We start from the raw sequence: 18,858 nt of genomic DNA, 5'->3' as shown, positions 1-18,858 counted from the left end.
AGGAACCAGTATTAACACCACCAACAATGTCAGCCTGGAAATCCAACGCAGTATTGCTCTTGCCAACAGGTGCTACTTCGGACCGAGTAGGCAATTGAAAAGTAAAAGTGCTCTCTCGACGAACAAAAACCAAACTCTATAAATCACTCATTATTCCCGTCCTGTTATATGGTGCAGAGGCATGGATGATGACAACATCTGATGAGTCGACGTTGCGAGTTTTCGAAGGAAAAGTTCTGCGAAAGATTTATGGTCCTTTGCGCGTTGGCCACTGCGAATATCGCATTCGATGGAACGGTGAGCTGTACGAGATATACGACGACATTGTTATAGTTCAGCGAATTAAAAGACAGCGGCTACGCTGGCTAGGTCATGTTGTCCGGATGGACGAAAACACTCCAGCTCTGAAAGTATTCGACGCTGTAACCGCCGGGGGAAGCAGAGGAGGAGGAAGATCTCCACTCCGTTGGAAGCACCAAGTGGAGAAGGACCTGGCTTCGCTCGGAATATCGAATTGGCGGCACGTAGCAAAAAAAAGGAACGACTGGCGCGCTGTTGTTAACTCGGCTATAGCGTAAGCGGTGTCGTCCAAAGTGGTGTAAGAAGAAGAAGAAGAAGAGGCTACGCTGGCTGGTCATATCGTCCAAAGGACGAAAACCCACATAGCGAAAAGAAGAAATGATTGTCGCGCTCTTGTTAACTTGGGTATAACCGCGGTTTCTGCGCCAGTAAATAGAAAAGACTTTAAAATTGGCTCAAAAACGTCGAATCTTCTTGGAACTTTTCAAGAGCCCACACAGCAAAGCAATATCGCTTGGGAAGGTCGAGCGGCTTCAGTTCTTGCCAAGCTGTATTTTGTACGCTTTCAATTGAAGATCTCGACGTAAAATGCGCCAAGTCGTTCCATAAGTCAGTTCGAGTTACTGCGAACACCGCCGAATCGACTCTCCACGGTCCACGTGTACACTTTCAGCTACGGCTGCTATATTTTCTTCACTGGTTCTCAAAATGGATTATGGTGTAGGCCGCTTATATTGACCGTAAGTTAAACAAAGCGCACGAAACACATTCTTTACAGAACGTGAATTAATAAAGTTGAACGATTAGTAAACGCTGTTCAGGCATAAGTCTTTCCATGATGAAATGCCAAACAATACTGAACAAAAATAATTGATCTGTCAAAAATAGGCTATTGAAAAAGTGACTCTACTTGGATCACGCGTTATCATATTTATTACTTGAACAAAGCGACTAACACCCAATTATGGCAACCATGTAACATCCATAAAGCCATAGTTGTCTAATTTTTCTTGTTTTGGTTAAAAATTTTAACAGGAGATAACCCATCTCAAAAATGTCTTGGGCAAAAATATTAAACTTCCGTCATGTTTATACTTTTGCAACCTGTTCCTACATTACATATCGCCTAAGACTAATCGAGAGAGATATAGGGTAATATATATATATAATAAATTATCAGGATGACGTCTGTCTGTCCGTCCGTCTGTGCAAACTGTAACTTGAGTACAAATTTACATTTGATATGCGGGTTTCTTAGTACAAAAAAAATTTACGAGTTCGTAGATGGGCGTAATCGGACCACTGCAATGCCCACAAAGCACCATTAGCCGATAACCAATAAAGTACCAAAAAATTTATAAAAATTGGGCGTGGCCCCTGTCTTTAATAAGTTTAATGTATATATCTACTAAGCCAATAAACCTACAACAACCAAATTTGCTAAGCCCTAGTATTAAAAGAACTTCTACCGACAGTGTGAAAATGAATAAAATCGGAAAACAAAAAAAAATATTTGCACACCAGTGCCTATAGTAGACTTTTGACCGAAAATATCGGTCAATGTGTGAGATGTAATCGAAATTCAGGGATAATCCTTCTCTGTCAATGGTATGTCTGTATGTTAAAAATGGATTAAATCGGGCCAATACTTGACTGAGCCTCCCTAATATCTAATATAAAGACTCAAGAGTATAAAATATTCAGTTTCATTCAAACGTAGCACTTCCTTACTTGTTTCGTTTATTTAATTAATTTTTTATTATTCATTTAAAACATTTGGTAAATCTTCTTTAAGAACTACTTTCAAATGTGAGCCTCTATCGAGATTTAGAGTTTAACACTGATATGATTATATTTTATTTTGTGTATTACCATAATTGAATAAATATTTTATGGAAAATTATAATTTTCTGACTCAAGTTTTTAAGGCTTAATTTGTATTTTATTTCTTTTCTTTAAGTATTTCCCGATTTCTTTCAATAGCTTTCAGACCATAAATTTTTTCAGATTTTCCCTTAGTTATCATTAATAAATCACCTTGATTAAATGTAATTCTGATTAATATTGGGCCTATTAAAAGTATATATTTATTATATTGCAGATGAATTCACTAGAAAAGATAAGCCAATCGAATAGAAGACTCAAAGTTAAATTAGCACAACAATCGATTATAATTCAATAACACCATTAAAATTCAAAAAAATTTTATTATGAAAAATTACTTTGTAATTAATGTAAAAATGAGCTAACAAATATTAACACAACTGTCTTAGAATTGCCAATATTTTGCGAATTTAAGTAGCGAATCGAAAAAGCAATTGCCATAAAATAAATGTTCTGACGTAACAAAATATTTTATACTTCTTTAATGAGTTATCTAAATACTTTTTTGCTTTGAATTTGACTAGATAATGTTTCCATATTTTAATTAAAGCTTTTGAGCAATAGAGCATAGTTTAAGTATTGCCAACACTAAAGTGACGACATGAAAAAGATTAATTTAATTGGCTAACTAATGTAGAAAATTACATCTTTGAAGTGTCAGATCCTAAATATAGAATTTAGGTTATGTAAGATACGGCTAAGATAAATAGCTTGTAATCTGAATTTCATAGCTGCAAAATTGCAAAAAAAACAAATAATATTTTTCATGTCGTCACTTTAGTGTTGGCAATACTTGAACTATGTTTGTTTTTTACTTTAAGAACTAGTTTTATATATGTACATCTGTAATAACGTTCCCCCTATTGTGAGGTCTAAGTAACCGCAACTAACCCGTATTTTTTTAAGTACTGTCAACTCGGCACCATTCCTCCAAATTATTTCGGAGAAGCTTTCTGCCGCCACAACAAGAGTGGTGAGAGAACGATTGCTTTTTAATGCACCGCAGGTAAAGTAGGTTAAGATGTGTTGGTCCGCACCAGAGTCGTTGGTGAAAAATTGCAGTTTGAATCAATAATCTGTTTAAAAGAATTGAAGTCTAGAAGAACCAAAAAAAGCATTCTAGGTTAATGTTATTAGGAGATACATCAAAAAATACTGCAACTGAATAAAAAATAAACCAAACAAGTAAGGAAGGGTCAGGTGTGTGTGTAACGGAACATTTCATAGTCCCACAACTTCCAAAGACCAAAGCCGAGGAAGTAACTTCAGATCTTGGAAAAACTTTATTTTAAAGTTGTTCGAAAGAATTCAACATTTTATGTGCGATGAAATCGTGAAATTCTTATATTAGGCGTATTGTTGTTAACAGAAATAGTACAATGGGCAAAAAATAGTAAGGCTTTGTTCATAATTTTAAAAGACCTAATTTATTCTCCAAAGTCTTTGTCGTCCCCTCAAAGTAATGCCCTTCGGCCCAAATACACTTGTGCCAACATTTTCTCCAATCCTCGAAACAGTTGTTAAAGTCACTTTTCGGAATATACATCAATACGCGTAGCGATTCACGTTTAATGTCGTCAATTGACCGAAAACGGTTTCCCCGGAGCGGTCGTTTTAGTTTGCTGAATAGCCAGAAGTCACACGAAGCTAAATCAGACGAATACGGTGGTTGCGGCACGATATTGGTTGAAAATTTGGCGAACAACTCACGAAGAAGCAAAGCAGTATGCGACGGTGCATTATCGTCGTGCAAATACCAAGAGTTGTCGGCACATAATTCCAACCTCTTTTTACGAATAGCTTCGCGCAAACGACGCATAACACTCAAATAGTATTCCTTGTAGACAATTTGCTCATTCGGAAAGAGTTTGGTATGCACCACACATCGATAATTGAAGAAAACCGTCAACATAACCTTAATTTTTGACCTGTTTTTTCGGCTTCAGCTCACCTTTGCCACATGACATCCTGCTAGTCGAAAAGCATTGCTTTTCGAAAACATTGAGTGATTTCGGAACCAATCATGATTTTACTTTTGTTAGGCCCATATGATCCTTCGAAACGGTTTTCATTGATCTTTCTGGTATTCCAACGATGCCAATAAGAGGGCTAACTTTTAATTGTCGATTCCCAAGCACTAATTCCGTTATTTTATTGACGTGTTAATCATCTGTTGAGGTTTATAGCCGTTCTGTACGTGGTTCGTCGTAAACGCGTTCTCGACCCAATTTGAATAATTTGTACAAATCAAAAACACTTGCTCGCGAAAAAAAATTATCACTGAATGCCTTTTTTTTACATTCTGAATGTTTCCACACCAGGAATTTGATTCCGCACACAAAATTTAATGCAACTTCTTTGTTGAATAATCTCACTCATCTTAAAATCGCCAAATGCACTTTATGTACATCAGAAAGACATGCGTATACCAAACACTAATGATTATTTTGACGTGACGTTTGGCACAGATGTCACTGACAGTCATACCAACCAACAAAAACATTATTTCAATGGATGGGTTCGCCCATACCTCTCATACCATCATCAATATATGTGGGATTAAGGGTTAGGAACCATATTTATGTATTCTGTATCTGGAGATTGAACAGTTTTGATTGGATATGGATAATTTTAGGTCATAAGCTGGCACACTAAAAGGTTCAAAAAAAAATTATTATACTCTGTGGCACTGTGTTAAAAGAGTATAATAATACCAAAGTTCTTAACCCTGAGATTTCAGCCAACCAACTGATATGAAATAATAGGGTTAGGGCAGGACATGTTCCGAAGATGATGCAATGCTATATCACTATATTTGCGATAGGTCATTATACATACGTCATCGATAGCGATAAACAGAGATATGCAACAAATGCTTTCGAGGCAGTTAAGTTCATCCAGGACTGAGCTAATTTTGTTTGTGACCAGATAACATAAATAATGACTTTTTCAATTAGCATACACGGTGAGTTAAGCAGCAGACACTCTTAGTCACTACCCCACTTTACTGCAGACTTGTTTGCTCCGTTATCAGTTCTGGCGGAAATTAAGTCTACCGTTATTTCTACCGATGTAGATAAGTACCTATTCTAATAAATTTTTATAAAACGAATTAATCAGTGGAGGGTATCATCAGCAATGTGGAACAAAAATGCTATTGACGCCCTTAAAAGTTATCATTTAATTGATAATTTTAGTATGAACAGGTGCTTTTATGAAGCTTCGTTGTCACTTTAATGATACAAATTAAGTTTACCCAGATTATTATTGTGGTTTCTATATTACGAGCACAAATATGTAATGACTTTGTATGACACAAAACTGTTGGTGATAAGGGTCTGTATCAGATATTTGTGAAACTGTCACGGTGACACATGTACTATATATATCTGTTTGTATTTGGACTTTAGATTGCTAGTACATATCTAATCTGAACAAAAAAAAAATATTAAATATTTACCCCAGTCCAACAGGTGTCACTTGGGTATTCTGACTTTGTGCACCTATGGGATGTTTGTGCCAATAGTAGCATAGGAGGCTAGTCGAGAGTGCGACGTCTGATTGTTTGATGACAGGACATATTTTGTCTTGCCCTCGTTCACTACCAGACCCATTTTCTTTGCTTCCTTATCCATTTTGGAAAACGCAGAGCTAACGGCGCGGTTGTTGAGACCAATGATATCAATATCCTCGGTGTGCGGCAGCAGCTGTACACTCTTATAGAAGATGGTACCTTCTCTATTCAGTTCTCCACCTCAAATTATTTTCTCCAAGAGTAGATTGAAGAAGTCGCACGAAAGGGAGCCGCTTTGTCTGAAACTTCTGTATCGAACGGCTTGGAGAGATCCTTCCCGATCCTGACAGAGCTTTTGGTTATGCTCAGCGTCAGTTTACACAGCTGAATTAGTTTTGCGAAGATACCAAATTCAGACATCGCGGCATAAAGGCAGCTCCTTTCCATGCTGTCAAAAGCAGCTTTAAAATCGACGAAGAGATGGATGGGTCTTTTCCAGTATTTGACAATATTTGGTCCTATTAGTTTGTTGACGGAGAATACAGCTTCTAGTTAACCCTCCCTAGTAAAATTTAATAGTTTAGTAGAAAAATTTAGGCGATATCAGATGAGTGCTTCCTCTTCAGATAGGGAGTTTCGAGCTAAATATTTTCCACGATTGGTTTAATAAAGAGATAACCAATAATGTGCGTTACTACAATGTCTTAACATTACTTTTTAATAGCCTTGACTTGGGTTTTTTTCTTTCCGGAAATTTCATGTAGTTTTTCCATAATGTTATCTTTCATTTAAAGCAAGCAAAATATCTCTCAATCTATAGATTTGTTTTTGCTTATCATTACACCACAAATCGGGGGAAATTTCACACTCCAGCAAAGTGTTAAAAGCTTCGTACGGTTCTATACAGAAAAACATGATAATTAAAACTGATAGCCTAATCAGATAATTCGATTCGTTGAGGGCTCGCCCGATTTCAGTTGCTACTGGTTAAGATTTTCTTAGTTATAATTTTTAAATCTCTTCGATTAAGCTTCCTTGTTAGGAAAACGTTTCTCATAAAGTTAAAAGAACATTTTTTACAACCATTATAGTCAAATATCTTATTACGACTTTAATTTAAATACTGTTCTTGTTTAAATTATATAAATTTTGGTAATGCAATCAAAATCACTGCGACAAAGAACTTATTTGATAAACCGGAGGCACCACTATTTTCAGTGTCTGACCCAGAACCTGAACCACTTCCAGAGCTCGAGTCACTGCCACCTGTGCCTGCATCGGAACCCGAGCCACTGCTGCCACTTCCAGAACTCGAACCTCCATCTCCCGTACCAGAACTTGTACCACTATCTGAGCCACCGCTGGAACCACCAGAGCTCGAACCGCTACCACCAGTACCTGAGCTTCCAGAGTTCGAGTCACCACCACTTGTACCTGAACTGGAGCCACCGGAACTCGAACCGCCATTACTAGTACCTGAACTTCCAGAGCTGGAGCCACCGCCACCTGTACCTGAGCCTGAACCTGCTCCACTATCTGAGCCGCCATTGCCAGCTCCAGAACTCGAACCTCCATTTCCCGTACCAGAACTTGTTCCACTATCTGAGCCACCGCTGGAACCACCAGAGCTCGAACCGCTACCACCAGTACCTGAGCTTCCAGAGTTCGAGTCACCACCACTTATACCTGAACTGGAGCTACCATCTGAGCCACTAGAGCTCGAACCGTCATTACTAGTACCTGAGCCTCCTGAGCTCGTGTCGAAGTCACCTGTACTCGAAGTTGTATCATTTGTTGCTACCTTAGGATCACGATTGCAGCCATTAATATCGCTAGGTGAGCAGAGACTACAGCCACTATTGCTCAGACATTCTTTTTGCTGCGCCAAATCTGTGGCACAACCACGTGTTGCACGGCTTGCCTCGATTTTGGCATAACAATATGTATTTACGGCCTTTGAAATAGGACATCTTTGTGGTTGCAGACTTTCAGTATCACTCGCACATTTGGCTTCCTGTGGCATTATTCATTAAAATATCATATTTATTATGCAAGTTTAAGATCTTACCTCATTTGAATCACACTGTAAGCAGTCGGTACCCTCAGCGCTAAGATTATTACACAAATCCTCACTACACTGATGACAGTTTCTATTAACAGCGGGCACGGTGGCATCAACATCGGTCATTTCGGCTCCATCGGTCTGCTCAGTGCTTGGCATTTCACATTTCTTACGTAACTCTACGGCTAATTGACCAAGGCAGCCTTGTGCTAGGACCATAGCTGCGAATATTCACAATGGATAAATGGAGAATTTATTTTATAAAGTATACTCGAAATTTTTATTTTAAAGGTCGCGTACATTCTTGAAAAACGGTGACACAACTGTCCAGCGCGTCTGTGCAATCCTCCGTGGCTGCGTAAGTCGTGCGTTGACAATTAATCCCGGTGCATTTGTGACACTTTGTCGCCGCTTCGGTGGGCTTGAACAGCACTTGCAGCAGCACCAAGGCCACCAACGCATACGTCAGCACTTTGTGTGTCCTTTTATTGAGCTCCAACATTTTCTTAAGCCTCTACTGGTACTGTTACATCAGTCAAATAACCCGTTGCATTAAATCGCAACTTATATTTATAGATATTGCTGGGCTTGTTGTTGTTATGGGAATTCATGCATCATGCATCATATGCCCGTACTTGTAATTTTGTTGATTCTCCCATTTAGACTTTAAATAATATTTTTGTTTGGAATAGTAAAGTGTTTACACCTATCTCTGTATGTTTTATTAGATAATAGTACTCGTAGATAAATATGAAGTGGTCTTCAGTTGTACAAATTGACGTGGGGTACGTAGGCTTCTACATATGTAATATCACGCACTTAAAAACTGATTACATTTGTAATACGTATGCAGGTACTTCCTATAAAATATAGTCTTAACAATAAAAGCACCAAATCCATTCGGTGTTCCTGAATTTAATTCGATTAAAAGCCGAGGGAATTACTCTGGTATTTTTCACAATTTTTACTTTGTAATCGAAAAGCTCGTAATAACAGACTAATACTCTGTGCCAACTTCTTCTTCTTATCGATTTATTAATCGTTCTGGAGTGTGGCTGGATCTACGGCAGTGCGAATTTGCTTATCTTTGTTTTAATATAATACAGTATCAAGTTAAATTCTTAAAAGAGTTCAAGTGGAGTGTTTTCCTCCATTCGGACGACATGACCTAGCCAGCGTGGCCGTTGTCTTTTAATTCGTTGAACTCTGTGCAAAATACACAAAGGTTCATAAATCTTCTGCAGAACCTTTCTCTCGAAAACTCGTCAACTCATCAGATGTTGGTTCCATGATAGACGAAATTGTCTCCGACTTCGAAGTTATGACTGTCAACAGTGACGTGGGAGCCAAGTCGTGAGGCGTGTTTGATGACAAGAGATATTTCGTCTTGGCCTCGTTCACTATCAGACCCGTACGCTTCTTTATCCAGAACTAACCTCGCGGTTGTTGTGGAGCTACCTCTATTTCCTTATTACACCCTGAACAGGATACATTTAATTTGCCACGAAGTTTGTAATATCCAGAAGTAAACGACCTTATAAAATATATATTTATATAAATGATAATCTTGACGAGCTGAGTCACATTTGTCTATCCGTCTGTTTGTATATACGCGAACTAGTGCCACAGTTTTAAAGATATCTATCTGAAATTTTACGCACGTCTTTTTCTCGCTATGCTTGCTCATTTGAAGGAACAGTTCTAATTGTACCATTATAGCATACAGCTCTCATACAAACTGAACGATCGTACTCAATTTCTTGTACGGAAAACTTTTTTATTTAACAAGTTATCTTCACAATTTGGCATGGATTGCTATTTAAGTCCGTTTAAAGTCACAATCTTTAAACAAATTGTTGAGTTTGGACTACTATAACATATACTTAGTTGCCATACAAACCGACCCATAAAATCAACTTTTATTTGAGAATGATTTTAACTTCTCTAAGCTAGACTAAGACTGGCTTTCGTCTATTCGTAATACTGCTCACCACGGCTCCACAGGTATGACTTGTGGTCCATCTAAAGTATTTTTAACATGAAGGAGGTTTTTTATAATAGTTAGTCACTGAGTGCTCTCATAAACTATTCCAAAGTAATTTAAAGCATTTAAGGCATTGTATTTGCTTCGTGGAATCAATGGATATCCAAGAAGTGTGATAATTTTGAAAAGATTTAAACACTGCCCATAACCATATATTGTTTTGGTGGAAATAACAATAATAATTTTATGGAGTGCTACTGAATTTACATGCTTTGGCCGGATATAAATCTATGTCCGTTCAAGTTACATAGAACCAAAAGTCGTTGGAGCGGTGGAATAAGGATTATAATCCTTGCTGTTTTTGATTTGAATGTAGCAAAAAGTTACCATTTAATCCAAGTAGAGGAATTTTTTCAATAGCCTTTTTTTGACAGATTACGCGAGAATCGCGTCAAGCTGTCATGTTATTTCTGTTCAGTATTGTCTGGTCTTGAGACCCAGGATTCATTATAGCAAAATATTCAACCGAATAGACCACATCCAGCACGCAGTAAAGAAAATATAGCAGCAGAGTGTATATGAAGATAACTAAAAAATACTCTTGAGTTTATGATGCCGTCTATGTACAGGTAACTTCAAGGAATAGAGATTTAATTTAGAAGATGGAAATTATAAATTTAAATGCATCTTACTTCATAGGATAGCACCGAATCTACATACATTATAGAATTTAAAAATATTTCGTGATCTTTGGAAACTATTTATGTTATTACGTACTTCTCAAAAAACCTGTAGGTTCTTTAGCAGATCCCAATATCAGAAAAGTCCAGATCAACATTTTATGTCATTTGAACACTTGCAGTGTTTTGAACGCGTGTGTTTGCCTGAAAATCTTCACAACTTCCGGTCTTAAAAGTAATAGCGAAAAGTTCGAACTCTTTCTGTCGTTTGTAAACGTGAACTAAAAGTTCACCCATATGCCTGTTGAGATTTTTTCTGCGGGTTCGGAGTTATGTACGTAGTAAAAACACAATAAAGAAAAGCCAAAAGCCTGCGCTAGCGTAACAACTTTCATTCTCCAGTTATAAAAAAGTCATACCACAACAAATAATTCCAAAATATTTTCGACAAATGCAACCACACATTTAACAATTTATTTATTAAATATAAAACAAAAACAAGTTGAACATCAAAACCGCTAAGATTTTACAATTTTACTTAACCACTCAAATATACACATATGAATTACTTTCTAAAGCCGCAGAGCCCGTGTACCGGGTTTGAAGTCCACATTATTACAGCTCTTCAGTTCGCCGGGTGAGCAGAGCATGCAATTGGCACTCGCGTAACAGCTGCGTTGGTCCGCCAGAGTTGTGGCACAGCCACGTGTGGTGACACCGCCGTCGTATTTCACATAGCAATAGGAGTTCTGGGCAGTCGGGGAGGGGCAGCGTGTTGGTGTTACAGTGCTGGCAGCGCTAGCACAATTGGCATCCTAGAAATGCAGCAATATATGGAATTACCATTATTTTTGCGCAATTGTCAGTGTTGAAATATTTGTATGAATACCTTGCTGGAGTCACACTGCAAGCACAGATAATTCGGTTGACCCAAATTGTTGCAGCGATCAGTGTTGCATTTATGGCATTCGACAGTGTTGGCATCACAGCGGCGGCGCAAATCACTGGGCACCTCTAGTGAGCAGCCCTTTACCACAACGGTAACTGAAAACCGAGGTAACAAAGTCAATGATTAATTGAGGAACATAAAATTTATATTCATTAGATATTTCTGATATTTTTATGCATTTTTTGTTTTCTACTCACACTTATCAAAGACAGTCACACAATAGTCCAAGGCATTCAAACACTTCTGCTCTTGGGCAAGTGACGTTCTTTGACAGTTAATGCCTTCACAGGCATAGCAGGTCCTTGCCTGCTGGTTGGCTGCCGCGTTGTGTATCAAGAGCACAGCTGCAAGCAGTGCTGCAAGCGCGAGTTGTTCCAAGCGACACATTTCGTTCGGTTAGTCAGTTGAAAATATTTCCTCAGTTTCTTTTATAGACTTCAACTTTTGCGCTTCCTCTTTGAAAATTTCCAACACTTTGTTGATAATTTCTCAAGTATGACACTTGATTTAATTTTATTGCACTTTATTTATTTATTGCTGATTAATTTCTTAATTATATTTGTTGGAATTATTTGGTTATACCTAACATCTAATTGGCCGTATACGAGAGTATCCAGCAAAACCGTGTGATCTCAATTGCAAGTCAAATAAATTGCTTGTTTTTAAGTGTTATATTTATTGCTGCCACTGATAAAGGGAAACTCTTCCATAAGCTTCGCTGATAGTTACTAACAGCAACCGGTAAAATGTAAGTATCTGCATGCATACAGCTTACTGCGATTGCATAAATATTAATTGTAAACACCAAATATTATGGAATAGTTTTTGAGGAAGATATTTATCTATATTGACTTATTATACCGCTTGATAACTCCTTAAGTGAAAACTTATAATGACGTGCATCGTAAGAGATATTGTTTGGCGTTTCGTCATGGAAATGCCTGAACAACGTTTACACATCGTTCAACTTCACTTCGAAAATTCACGTTCTGTGAAGAATGTGTCTCGCACGCTTCGGTCAACTTATGGTCAACGTAATTGGCCTACTGAGCGTACTATTCGCAACACCATCATCCATCTTAAGATCCAGCATTCATTATTGGATCCCTATCCGACCTTCCCAAGCGACAACACTTCACTCTATGGGCACTTGAAAAGTTCCAAGAAGATCCGACGTTTTCGAGCAAAATTTTGTTCAGCGTGATGAGGCCCATTTCTGGCTCAATGGGTATGTAAAGAAGCGAAATTGCAGCGTTTGGGATGAACAGCAACCTGAAGAAATTCAAGAGATGCCATTTCATCCAAAAAAACAACGGTTTGGTGTGTTTCGTGTGCCGGTGAAATCATCCATCCATATTTCCTCAAAATGTTGCCAGTGATAACGTAATGGTCCCCTAACGCGCCATGATAACCGACTATTTGATGCATGAAATTGAAGCTCGTGATCTCGCCAATATCTGGTTTCAACAAGACGGCGACAATTCCCACACAACGGATGGATCAGCTGAAACGTAGCCACGACCACTATTAGAAAGAGATAAAATTCAAAAAATAAATACCAAAGAATGTTCTTTAGAATGATAATAAACATGGCGCAATAAATTTGGATTTTCTAAGTTGCTTCTTTAAAAAAGTAGGGAACCTCGAAATGGATCAGCATTTAATATTAAAAAAATACAAAAACATAATTCCTTTGATTGCCAATATTCATAATGGTTTCCGGTAAGTGACTGCCGCGGCTGGCTCGAATTAATAACAGCTGGGAGGTGCAAGTTTAGACCATAATTGGGGCCGCAAAACGGAATCAGGACCATTTCATTTTGGGCCCATTAGATTAGATTAGATAAATTGACGAGGAAAACACTGCGAACTTAGGTCTATTGTGCCCTCTCTTAAATCGCAAAGACTCACCTAGTCATAGCATATTGATAAAGTTTAATATTCTACTGGGTGCTAGAGAAGCGATGTGATTCCTATTTGAAACATGGATCCAAGGGCCTTCAACCTGTATCTGCAGACTGCTATGCAATCAATCAGTAGGTGTTCTAGGTTTTCAGGCTCCCTGTCGCAGCTACACCCTTGTTTTATAAATGCTTCATCATCTTGCAGTGGACAGTAAAAAATGCGACAAGAAGTCTAAATTTGTCCCACGGGACTAGCTGAGATTGTAACCCCCCATTAGCAACTTGGGATGGCGCATGCCTTGGAGTTGTTGCCAATACCTCTCTCTGCCTCCCCCTTCTTCCTTGCAGAACAGCTCCTTTTTGGCATGGCGACCCACCGCGATGAAGGGTTCAGGTTCTACCATGTTAGTGGATTCTGCGGAGTGGGCGAGCTCGTCAGGCAGTACATTCCCGGCTATATGTTCAGATTTTGTCTGAGTCTGGGTTTCCTGCTTACGGGGACTCTGAATGCATTTTTGCATCAGAAAATTGGTCAGGGTGCGGGGTCAGAAAATTGGTCGCATTTAATTGCGGAGTGCATTCAAGAGTTGCATTGCAACCGGGTGCCGGACCCAAAGCACGGCAGAGGTTTTAGATGGGCCTTGAACCCGACCAAGGTGGTTAGTGTGTCCATTCCACACTGCCAATTGGTGAACTGAAAATGCTGCGCTGATCAACGCATTGATTTGATCCGCTGTAGTTTTGAGCGCCGTGGAGTAAGCCTGTCGTCAGCAGATACCCACGTAAAACACACCAAACGTTATACGTTTGTGACTGGGAACCCAGATGAGGCACTTAGCTACGTTCCGCTAGGCTATTCAGCCATTCTCTACACTCCTCCACCGGTAGCGATTTGTTCTCATTGGCAGAGATTGCTTTAAGTGTCGCTTATGGTTATAAGTTCGTTGTGATAGTTGCGTTGGAGGTTTATCTTTATGCACTGACTTATGGCAAAAACTTCTGCCTAAAAATGCTCGGAAAACGTCCCATAGCTATGGAGAGTTTGGTGCGTGGTCCTGTGACTTCTGCACCAATAACCTCCGACGCACCTCTTAGAACCTCCCAGCTCTGCACTATCCGAAGCTTCCTTTAGTTTAAAAGTACTCGGATAGTTGCTTCCCAATTCTATATGTTCAATGTTGTTTTAAACAGCAGAATATGATCTGCATAAAACCCCTAAATGAGAAGTACTTAGAACTCTATAGTTTTGTCCTTTTCCATTTCATAAAATAAAACTTTAAAGGAAAACTATTTTAACTCTGAGGCATACTGTTGCATAAATCATCGCCCAGTTTTCAGCTAGTTTTCCAATAGCCAAGAAGATCAAATATTTTGACCTTAAGCTATTGTTTGAGAGAGTACTAACTGCAGACAACAATTTCCGACCGAATATAAAATGCCTCATAATACCGTCGACAATAAGTAATGAATGAGTTGAAGTATTTGTGTTCCGACGAATTAAGTTTGAACATGATAAGCTTAAAATGCCATTATAATCAACGTTAATCTTCACTAAGCTTTGAATTGCGGTTCATTTGAAGTTTTTGTGCTGCTCTTCAAGTGAAGTGCAAATACTTATTTGACGTTGAAAAATAATCAGATTTCAGTGAGTAAATTAAGTACCTACCTTGAAAGGTTACTTTACATTCACAAATTGTGAAAATACCCGCCAAAAAATATTTTATTAGTTTTCTGCAAAGGACTCTGAATTCCAATCAATTGAACGTTCATCATCCGACCTCATTCCTGTCAAAATTTACACGATTTCAAATTTACTTTAGGTCTGCGGGAAATATCTGACTATCTTTAAAATAAACATATACATACATTTAGGGATTTTTCAAGGACTGTTCGATGATCTTGACACGTTAAGTGTCTCATCACGTGGTTCAAATCCTACGATTAGATATGTGGCTTTCTCGAGTGGTTTTCAGCAAATATTCCATAAGATGAAACGATAAGTTATACGAACTATCTTTGCCACCTTAGTTGACAACTGGGGGGAAGAAAATAAGAGCCAAGTCTCCTCTGTGTTGGGAATTCACACATTCTTTTCGCATTAGTTTGAAGAGATCTAAACTGAACATCTTTATATATAAGTAAAGGGTGATCCATTATGAATTTCCGTACTTTTTTAAAGAAAAAACATAGAAACTTCAAATTTAATGGGGAATGTTTATTATCATCGAAGCAGGATTGCCCGCATAGACTTTAGACTTTACATATTTCCACAAAAAGTAGTCTAACGGTGTGATATCACACGATTTTGGTGGCCAATCGACCGGCCCAAAACGTGAAATTATCTGCTCACCGAAGTGTTCTCTCAATAAATCCATTGATTGATGCGATGTGTGGGAAATGGCGCCGTCTTTTCGCCAAATGTCACCGAGATCTCGAGGTTTAATTTGAGGCAAATAGTCGGTTATCAAGGTGCGATAACGGTCACCATTGACGGTTACGTTCTCAGCGGCATCAAACCACACCAACCCATTGATTTTTTTTTTGGATGAAATGGCTCTAGAAGTTCTTCAGGTTTTAGTAACCATTGAGCCAGAAATGGTCCTCATCGCTGAACAAAATTTGGCTCAAAAATGTGGGATCTTCCATAGAACGAAGCGGTGTCGTTTGGGAAGGTCGATCGGCTTCAGTTCTTGCAAAAGCTGAATTTTGTGCGCTTTCAATTTAAGACCTCGACGTAAATGTGCCAAGTCGTGAGTTTAATAAAGTTGAACGTTTTGTAAACGTTGTTTAGGTGTAATTCCTTTCATGATGAAATACCAAACAATATTGAACAAAATTACTTGACAGCTTGATACGACTCAAGGGTGATCTCTCAAAAAAAGGCTTTTGTAAAAAGTACCTCTACTTACTCTATTCACTATTTCAACACTATTTGAAGTTCCGAATATAATTTTATAGAAAATGTATATTAGACCGGGTCGATTTTTTCCCACATTCTCGATTTTCCGTTTTGTTTTGTTCCCTGTTAACCGGTCCGCTCTAATTTGTATGCCTGTATTCTCATATATATATGGCACACTTGAAAAATGAATTCTACCTAAAGTAGATTATAGATTATTATAGTTTCTGGTTCTTCCATTTCTTTACTTATCTTCGATTAATTTCTATACTATGTAAGATAAAACAACGATTTTGCAGTCAAACCCTTACTTATCATTTTTCTTCTGTTTGAAAGTGCTTCATATATGTATGTATATGATTATTGTCATAAATTTCCAAGTACTTATAATATGATGGGTATATGTTTATAGAAAGCCATAAAACTAATTGGCAATGTATCATAACGGTAATTTTTGGTGTTTGGGATTCCAAGCGAATGACATTTTATCAGCAAACGTGAGAATATGAACTAGCAACACACTATTGAGCTTCGCGGGCATTTTTGCTAATGCCTTGATAATAACTGTTAATCTGGGAAATCCCACTAGATTATACTCGTGTGTACCAACATATATTTAGCACTTTTGGGGTTACTTCAAATCAGCTACAGCGCGAATATAATAATGACATAACCACCATTAGATTCGAGTAACCATGAAAGTGTTAGTTTAGATTAAATTTCAAAATTATACAAAGTGAAACTTTGAAATTAAAAAAAATATTTCTTCTCTTATTATTAAATGTTCAAGTTCTAAAATATTTCAGTTATATCTTTTTAGTGTATTGTAATCTTTCTTCAAAGCGGCAATCAAAAATTTACATACTTAAGTAAAACCCACTTAAAGATGATTTGAGCATATCAAATCAGAATATGGCACTGGCGGTCGAAAAACTGCTCAATTACTAATTGCGATGCCTTCAGTTTTCGAGCTGATTCAGTAGCTGTCTTTGATTCGACATATGTCTGCTTGCTCTCATTTGAAAAATTTTATTTGCGAAAGCAAGAATAAAATTATCGAGTTGAATGCGATTTAAAAGAATATATAGATCCTTTATTGAAGTCGTATAAACGCTTTCTTCAATGCTTCCAAGTTTTGTTTTATGGTTTTTAGACCAGTTTTACCATTGTGAATGGCACAAATGACAAGTTGTCTTCCAATGGAAATTTTTCTGCGCTCTTGTCAAAAAATTTACAACAACAAATAACTTCTTCAATGCTGTCAAGTTTAGTTCTGCATATTTCAGCTCACTTTTTCTATTGTGAATGGTTAATACGAAAAAAATGGTTTAACGCGAAAAAAATAAACTCTCAACTAAGAAAGTATCATAACATAAAACTATTGCGTCCGAAGACAGAATTGCACCACAAGTGCTGCCCGTTTGTTAGAACATCTTTTATACTTCGTTCGATACTATAGAGATTTACGTTTGGCGAATCCGAGACAACTATAATTACTGTCGAAAGTTTAAATACAAAGCCTTTTTATTAAAAAAAATTAAAACTAGGAATGAAATAACGGGTGAATCAAGTAGAGGTATTTTTTTTCAATAGTCTTTTTTGACAGTTCACGCGAGAGTCGTGTCAAGCTGTCATGTTATGTGTAAAGAATGTGTTTCGCTCAACTTATGGGCAACACAATTGGCCTAGCATCTCCTTTATTGTATAATTGTATGTATAATATTCGACCGAATAGACCACATCCAGCACGCAGTGAAGAAAATATAGCAGCCGTAGCTGAGAGTGTATACGAAGACCGCGTTCGCAGCAACTTTGCTCTATGGGCTTCTGAAAAGTTTGAAGAAGATTTTACTTTTTCGAGCCGAATATTGTTCAACGAAGGAGCCCATTTCTGGCCTAAGGGTATGTAAAAAAGCAAACTTGCCCTATTTGAGACAAAGAGCAATTTAATGATATTCAAGAGTCGCCATTCAATTCAGAAAAAACAACGGTTTGGTGTAGTTTGTAGGCCGGTGGAACCATCGGTCCATATTTCTTCAAAAACGACGTCGGTGAGAACGTAACCGTCAATGGCGACCGTTCTCGCGCCATGATAACCTACTATTTGATGCCTGAAATGGCATCTGACTAATCTCATTCCCCACACATCGCATCTTCTTCTTCTTAATTGGCGTAGACACCGCTTACGCGATTATAGCCGAGTTAACAACAGCGCGCCAGTCGTTTCTTCTTTTCGCTGCGTGGCGCCAGTTGGATATTCCAAGCGAAGCCAGGTCCTTCTCCACTTGGTCCTTCCAACGGAGTGGAGGGTCTTCCTCTTCCTCTGCTTCCCCCGGCGGGTATTGCTTCGAATACTTTCAGAGCTGGAGTGTTTTCATCCATCCGGACAACTTGACCTAGCCAGCGTAGCCGCTGTCTTTTAATTCGCTGAACTATGTCAATGTCATCATATATCTCGTACAGCTCATCGTTCCATCGGACCATAAATCTTTCGCAGAATTTTTCTCTCGAAAACTCGTAACGTCGACTCATCAGTTGCTGTCATCGCCCAAGCCTCTGCACCATATAGCAGGACGGGAATTATGAGCGACTTATAGAGTTTAGCTTTTGTTCGTCGAGAGAGGACTTTACTTTTCAATTGCCTACTCAGTCCGAAGTAGCACCTGTTGGCAAGAGCAATCC

At 38.2% G+C, this 18,858-nt stretch overlaps 3 protein-coding genes across 11 annotated transcripts in view; 1 reads left to right on the top strand and 2 right to left on the bottom strand.

Annotated features, from left to right (window-relative positions):
- Window positions 1–18,858, top strand: part of LOC126755066 (uncharacterized) — a 176,306-nt gene that overhangs the window by 127,745 nt on the left and 29,703 nt on the right. The window lies entirely within an intron of this gene.
- Window positions 6,381–8,346, bottom strand: LOC126755079 (uncharacterized). Of its 3 annotated transcripts, none has more exons than XM_050467397.1 (4): window positions 8,061–8,346; window positions 7,767–7,981; window positions 7,385–7,712; window positions 6,381–7,132 (listed from the first exon to the last, which is right to left on the bottom strand). In XM_050467397.1, the coding sequence occupies exons 1-4, from the start codon at window positions 8,260–8,262 to the stop codon at window positions 6,837–6,839; spliced, it is 1,041 nt and encodes a 346-aa protein (XP_050323354.1). In that variant the 5' UTR covers window positions 8,263–8,346; the 3' UTR covers window positions 6,381–6,836. The 3 variants fall into 3 exon arrangements, with proteins under 3 accessions (XP_050323354.1, XP_050323353.1, XP_050323352.1); XM_050467396.1 differs by having other exon boundaries at window positions 6,381–7,015; window positions 7,268–7,712; window positions 8,061–8,344; XM_050467395.1 differs by having other exon boundaries at window positions 6,381–7,712; window positions 8,061–8,343.
- Window positions 10,866–11,781, bottom strand: LOC126755083 (uncharacterized). The gene is made up of 3 exons (XM_050467402.1): window positions 11,571–11,781; window positions 11,314–11,468; window positions 10,866–11,239 (listed from the first exon to the last, which is right to left on the bottom strand). Exons 1-3 carry the CDS (start codon window positions 11,758–11,760, stop codon window positions 10,997–10,999), a joined length of 588 nt encoding a protein of 195 aa, XP_050323359.1. The 5' UTR covers window positions 11,761–11,781; the 3' UTR covers window positions 10,866–10,996.

Source organism: Bactrocera neohumeralis, chromosome 4 (assembly GCF_024586455.1).
Source record: "Bactrocera neohumeralis isolate Rockhampton chromosome 4, APGP_CSIRO_Bneo_wtdbg2-racon-allhic-juicebox.fasta_v2, whole genome shotgun sequence".
Classification (NCBI taxonomy): Eukaryota; Metazoa; Arthropoda; class Insecta; order Diptera; family Tephritidae; genus Bactrocera; species Bactrocera neohumeralis.
Note: the sequence above shows the minus strand (reverse complement) of the source record. Positions and strands in the feature narration are given on the sequence as shown.